This window comes from Arachis ipaensis, chromosome B05 (genome assembly GCF_000816755.2).
Source record: "Arachis ipaensis cultivar K30076 chromosome B05, Araip1.1, whole genome shotgun sequence".
Lineage (NCBI taxonomy): Eukaryota > Viridiplantae > Streptophyta > Magnoliopsida > Fabales > Fabaceae > Arachis > Arachis ipaensis.
In genome coordinates this window covers 1,988,057-1,994,224 of record NC_029789.2, presented here as the reverse complement: position 1 = coordinate 1,994,224, position 6,168 = coordinate 1,988,057, and the positions used below count along the sequence as shown (strand labels likewise).

The 6,168-nt window shown below is 32.1% G+C and overlaps 1 protein-coding gene across 3 annotated transcripts in view; it reads left to right on the top strand.

Moving 5' to 3' along the window:
* Positions 1 to 2,561, top strand: part of LOC107642401 — a 3,208-nt gene extending 647 nt beyond the window's left edge. The window contains exons 2-5 of one of the 3 annotated variants that reach the window (XM_021122789.1): positions 289 to 461; positions 582 to 869; positions 1,470 to 2,070; positions 2,528 to 2,561. In XM_021122789.1, the coding sequence (XP_020978448.1) occupies positions 315 to 461; positions 582 to 869; positions 1,470 to 2,070; positions 2,528 to 2,547 (1,056 nt within the window). In that variant the 5' untranslated portion in view covers positions 289 to 314 and the 3' untranslated portion in view covers positions 2,548 to 2,561. Of the gene's footprint in view, positions 1 to 288; positions 462 to 581; positions 870 to 1,469; positions 2,131 to 2,455; positions 2,488 to 2,527 lie in introns of those variants that run through there. The other 2 variants (XM_021122790.1, XM_016345743.2) reach the window with 2 other exon arrangements.

Below are 6,168 nucleotides of genomic sequence, written 5' to 3'. Positions count from 1 at the left end.
ATCAGACCAGGTGATTTGAGAAGACAGTGACTGTGATGTGGATACTAGTGAATTGGGCTTTCCACCTTTGGAGTTTTTATAACTTTTGTAATAGCTTCATTGTTCCTTTCATTTCTCACAGCATTCCTTTGATGCTTTGCAGCGTAGTTTCTTAATATCTATTGGACTGGTCATATACTTTATGGGTTACTAGTTTGCATAAGCCTAGTTCCTTGCAATAGAATTTTCTATTTATGTTATATGATTGGTTTCTTCTGATATGAAACGTATTTTTTTCCTTGTTTCTAGAGGAAGTTTTTTCAACAAAAGAAGCAATGGACTTTTTTCTAAACGGAATGAATGGGATTGGTGATGAATCTGAGTGCCCTTTTGATGCAATGGACATGCAAAGGTGCCCATTCTTGAGGAACATCAACAAACCTACAAACTTCTCCTTCTCTTCAGCTTATATGTCTGTTCCTGTAAGTTGTTCATCTAATGATTGTTGTACCGTTTCCTCTGACATTTTGTCTGAAGATGAAATTTCAAATTGGGATTAATAGTTAATTATTAGTTTGGCTAATTGTGTTCTTAATGTTCAGGTCCATGGAAGAAAAGGTCCTATATTTGAAGATGGTCCTAGTTTTGACATGGCATTTAAGCTCTTCCATGGGAAAGATGGAGTTGTTCCCCTCTTTGAGAGATCTGACTTTAACAATGGCTGTAGGGAAGCTGATTCTATGCCTGTTTTTAACCCGTTAGCAGGAAGAGCTGCTACCATAAGTCTGTCAGCATTTGGACCTGGTGGCCTATTTAATTTTGGGAATCTTTCTGAGAAATGGAAGAAGCAGAAGTCGGAATCATCAAAGAAAAAGGAACACTCGTCCCTGGTAAAATTTTTCATTTGTGTTTCCTTTTACCATTTCTTTACCCTCTTACAAGTATGTTTACTAAACAGAACTTCCATTGTGACATGATGTATGGACGAAACAACTACCATTTTGATTTACAGCCTCATGATAATATGATTTACAGCTACGATTTATGATACCTATATTATTGTATAGGACTACATGTTGAGCAGTAAAATCCAACAATAGAAGCAGCTGTGCTGTATAGATGAGATTGGTGTGATGGATGAGTGGAAATAACACTAGACAGGATGGGGTTAAGAATGAATGCATTGAAGTTAGGGTAGCACCTGTTGTAGAATAGATTTAAGATTCCTGAGTGGTTTGATCATGTGGGAGAAGACTTGTAAAAGTGGAAGGTAGCTTAAGAAGAAACATGGATCAAACCATTATGAAGGAATTAAACTTGGTGGCTTGTTTACAAAAATGGTTCATGATAAGATGCAACAATGGTGTTGTGTGATTCACATAGCCTACTCCACCTTGTAGGATAAGGCTTTTGTTGTTGTTGTTGAAGTTGCTAACTGTTTAAGAAACTTGACTTATGTTGCTTTTTCTTTCTCCTGCCAAACATTTTAGGAAGGGGATGCATCAAAGCATGAAGCGCTTGGAAATGAATGGCTAGCAAATGGAAATTGCCCTATAGCCAAGTCTTATAGAGCTGTAAGCAATGTTCTCCCACTTGTTGCTACGGCTTTTCGGCCACCACCTGGAATAAAGATTAGATGCCCACCTGCTGTTGTTGCTGCAAGAGCTGCTCTTGCTCGTACAGCATTTGTGAAAAACCTGCGCCCACAGCCCCTTCCTGCGAAAATGCTTTGTATTGCAGCAATGGGCATGGCACTTAATGTGCCCCTGGGCATGTGGAAGGAACACACCAAGAAATTCTCGCTGTCTTGGTTTGCAGCCGTGCATGCTGCTGTTCCCTTTATAGCCATGCTTCGGAAGTCGGTAGTGATGCCTAAATCAGCAATGGCATTGACCATTGCAGCTTCTATCCTCGGCCAGGTCATTGGCTCAAGAGCTGAGCGTATCCGGCTGAAAGCAGCAGCAGTAGCTGAGACCGGAAAAGTGGCAGCAGAGACTGCAAGCAGCGTGGCCAACTATAATCCCATGCAGATTGGTGATATTAGGGTTGGTTGCTGTGGTCCGGAGGGGATGGTTCTGAAGACGCTTCCCGGTAAGGACACTGGTTCAACTTCAACTGCCAATGTGTGTTATTAAACCTCAAAAAAAAAAAGAGGGGAAGTAATCGATTCAAGTTTGATTTGAACTATCTTGATGAACCAAATGTTAACAAGATGAATTACTATAAATAAAAGATTATTGATCTGTATATGTTTAATATGAACTTGAATTCAGCCATGCAATTACTATGCATGCAGAAATACTACTATCTTGTCTAGCAATAGAACTTTCAGTTCTTTATCTTGGCCTGAAACTATCCAAATTTTCAGAGATGGCACTGAAGTAACAACATTCATTTTGGTTCCGATTGCATTTACATGTTTCATAGATTGAAAAATGGGAAAAATAAAAGATAAACCCTTGTGCTATGTGAGCAGATAATTTTTTCTTTTAATCTTTTGGTCTTGAATCAAATGATGATTTTGTTGCCTCATTCTTCTTGGGCCTAGCATTCTGCTGCAACCGGTGAACGAATCCAAAGCCCAAAAATTAAATCAAATGATGCTGAGTTTTGTCACACTTCACACCACAACATGATAGAAGAGGAACAGGTTTGAATCCTTATTGTTTTCAATTTGCAGCAATGCATCAAATCCATCACAACAGGGAAGCAAATTTCGTAGTGGATAATCAATTTCACCGACTGGAGGACCTAAAGGAAAAAAAAAACAAAATTGTAATTACCGAAAGAAAGAATAGTAGCATTTTTTAATTTATAATATTTAAAAAAGTTGAGAAAGGAAATTAAAGATAATTCATTCTTGGAACTATTCTCGCTCTTTTATTTTTTTTTGAAAGGATTCTCGCTCTTTTATTGAATGCCACTTTTTTCATTGAAGACAAGTCTATTTCTGTACTAAAAAGTGAATTTTTTTTGCAATCAATAATTCAATAATGATACCGATATTACATATTGCTAAGGAAAAAGAAATCATTCTCACATGACTATTCGACAAAATCACATTTTACATTTTACATTCAATGCAAAAATTTTCTCAGAAAATTAGTATTTTTTTAACTTCTCTTTAGAAGTTGTTCATTCAAGATTGAATGCATAGTTCTCTTCAATAGTTTTCAAACATGTTTTAGTATTACTTTGTCTATAAATTTACAAATTGTGAATCTTTATTTATCCTTAATTTAACTCTCATTAACATAATGTTGATATAAAATATTACAATACCAATATAGTATTTCTAATGGTAATTAAGATAATGTAATTGAGACTTTAAAATAATCAAATAAGTATATCAAATTAGTTGATTATACTAAATTTAATCTTTACATTAATATAAAAACTAATTAACTAAAATAAGTCTAATTAATTAATTTATACATTTTGCATTTTTTGAATCAGAAAGTTTAGAAAAGCAATTTTTAGTTAGTCAATACTAACTAATTTTAGAGTTTAAGATTTATAATTTTTAGTTTTCTCTTCGTTTAGGAATCCAAATCTATCGTTTCATCTTCAATTTCATTCTCTTTGGTACATGCTCCTCTTCTTCTTTCCTCTATTTTAACGCTCGTGCGCTAAAACACACCGTTTTAAAAGTCAGGGCTTTCGCTTTTGTTAACGACTTCAACAGAGCAGTTACGTTCTATTATGATAGGATTCTGATTGACTTCACTTCGTTGAGGATTGGTTCATTCCGAGACACCAATAGCAATGAAAGTGGTGATAGGAATAGAGGATATGTTAGGAGTAGTGACGATGAGAATGAGAATGAGAATGGAGTGAGAAAAGATAGTGACTTAGAGTTTTAATTTAGTAAAAAAAATGAAAAAAAAGGAGAATATTCGAAGAGAAAGAAACAATTTAAATGACATTATTAACCGTGTTTTTTATAGACTAAAGTTTAGTTAAAAATATCAAACGGATATAATTTATATGGTTACGAAATTTATTTAAATTAATCATAATCACTATTGTAAATACTTTACTTTTTATTGTTAAAAAAATAGCTATTTATTCTAAAAATAATTATCTAACATTACTATTCTCGGATAAAGTTTCTGTTGTTCTAATTTATTTATTGTCTCTGATTTCAGCACATGAAGATTTTCTTGAGCACCGACATTTATCAACGTAGTAAATAGAATAGTTTAGAGATAGTTCTTACTCCTATCTAGATAGCACCTTAGAATTTCAGCATCCATGACTAGCTAGACTGTACCAAACACATGGAATAAATTCTGAGGATGCAAATTCAGTTGGATGGGTTTTTCACATTGAATTGCGTATACAATTAATTGCTATGTCTTCCATTATTTATTTCAATGCCCCCAATAATATCTTACACATTTTTTTAATCTCAAATTGGAACATCATATTCGGTTTCTTTTAGTAAGAATTCAAAATATCAAGACTACTAATTAAAGAATCAAAGTACTTATCACTATAATATCTTTACTATTATTATTATTTTTTAAGAAATAAAATAATATATATATATCTTACTTCTTTACGACCATACGTTATTATTTATGTATATCCGGATCAATTATATTAATCTATACGAACATATAGTTGTATGTATCAGATCCAAAATAATGAGTTAAAAATTGAGACTATACGTGAAGAAAGTGCTACTTGTGATGAAGGGTCCATGGAAACTGGTCCTGAACAAGCTAAGAGACTTTAATTTCAGTGTATATCAATCAATGTCAACGTCTTCTGTTAAAAGATGTTTGATTATTTATAGATCGTAACATTATTCTATTCGTTATACTTATAAAAAATCATTTCAACATGAAGGATAAATGTGTCATTAAGATTTATAAATGCATGCTATCTAGTAATAAATTTATGCATGTGGTATAAAAAAAAAATATAGATAGATAATGAGAATACTAAATAATATGAACAATAGATATGTCAGATGTTCAATTCAATATGTATACAGATGATGATGTTTATTATTTTTAATTGGATGATTATTTCTTTTGATTCAATTTACTCATGCACAGTTAATAATGGCTGATGTTCAATATACTAAGTGTGCGGATGGTTATCTAATATTAGGGTTTAAAAGATAATTTGGAGGTAAAGTGTTTTTTTACTTTATTGGGTCAATTTTAGAGCTCATTGTTCATATTGTTTACAAAAGTCATTGTCTACCTAGTAAAAATAAATAAATAAATAAATGCTCAAAATGTAAACTAATAAAACCAATATTTAACTGATTTGAATTGGTCGAGTAGTCAGGTCACTCTTCCACTTAAACAAATATTAGGAGTTCAAATTCTACTTCGTACATATAACAATCAATTGGCTAAAAAAATTAAATCAACTTTAATTTATTACCTTAAATTGATATTCAAGGATCAAATTAAGACAAAACAATTTTTAGCATTAACCCTTTGTATTTCTCATTTATTACTTTTTTTTTGTCAGAATATATATTAATTTGTTTGGTGTTGTTTTTCAACGCTTGCTATACTTTCATTTTCACACATGGATTTATTAAATAATGCACATGGAATTGCCCATAAGGATGCACTATTATTTGAGCAAAACAAAGGGAAAATGCAAGACACCAATTTGGAATGAAATGAAGAAAACCCAAAGAGAAGTAGTTAGTTGCTATGTCATTATTTAACAAACAGTATCTCTATCTCTAATTAAACCTTATACACGTTCCTCATGTTACGTTCTATGCCATGTTACTTTTTTTCATCACACTCTCTACTCACAAAAAACACACACTATTATCTCTTTTAATAATTAAAGATGAAATAATAGTGCCATTTTTGGTGCTTCTCCACCGTCATTGCATTTAGATCTTAATTTGTTTCATGGTCTCTCCTCCCCACCCATGTGACACCATTTATTTATATTCAATTTCTTTCTTTTTTTCCTTTTTCTTTCTTCAAAATCAATCAAAACTTTGAGAAGAAGTGGAACCAATAATGCACAAAACAAGATACACTACAGCTAGAGTGTTTCTTGTGTATTGCACCATAAGAGACCTACAAATAAACAAAGATTTAGCTATCAATATATATAAATTATTCTGTTTCTCTCTATAGTTTTATTAAATTTGTAATTAATTCTTTATATTTTTTTATTTTAATTGAGTCTCTATATATA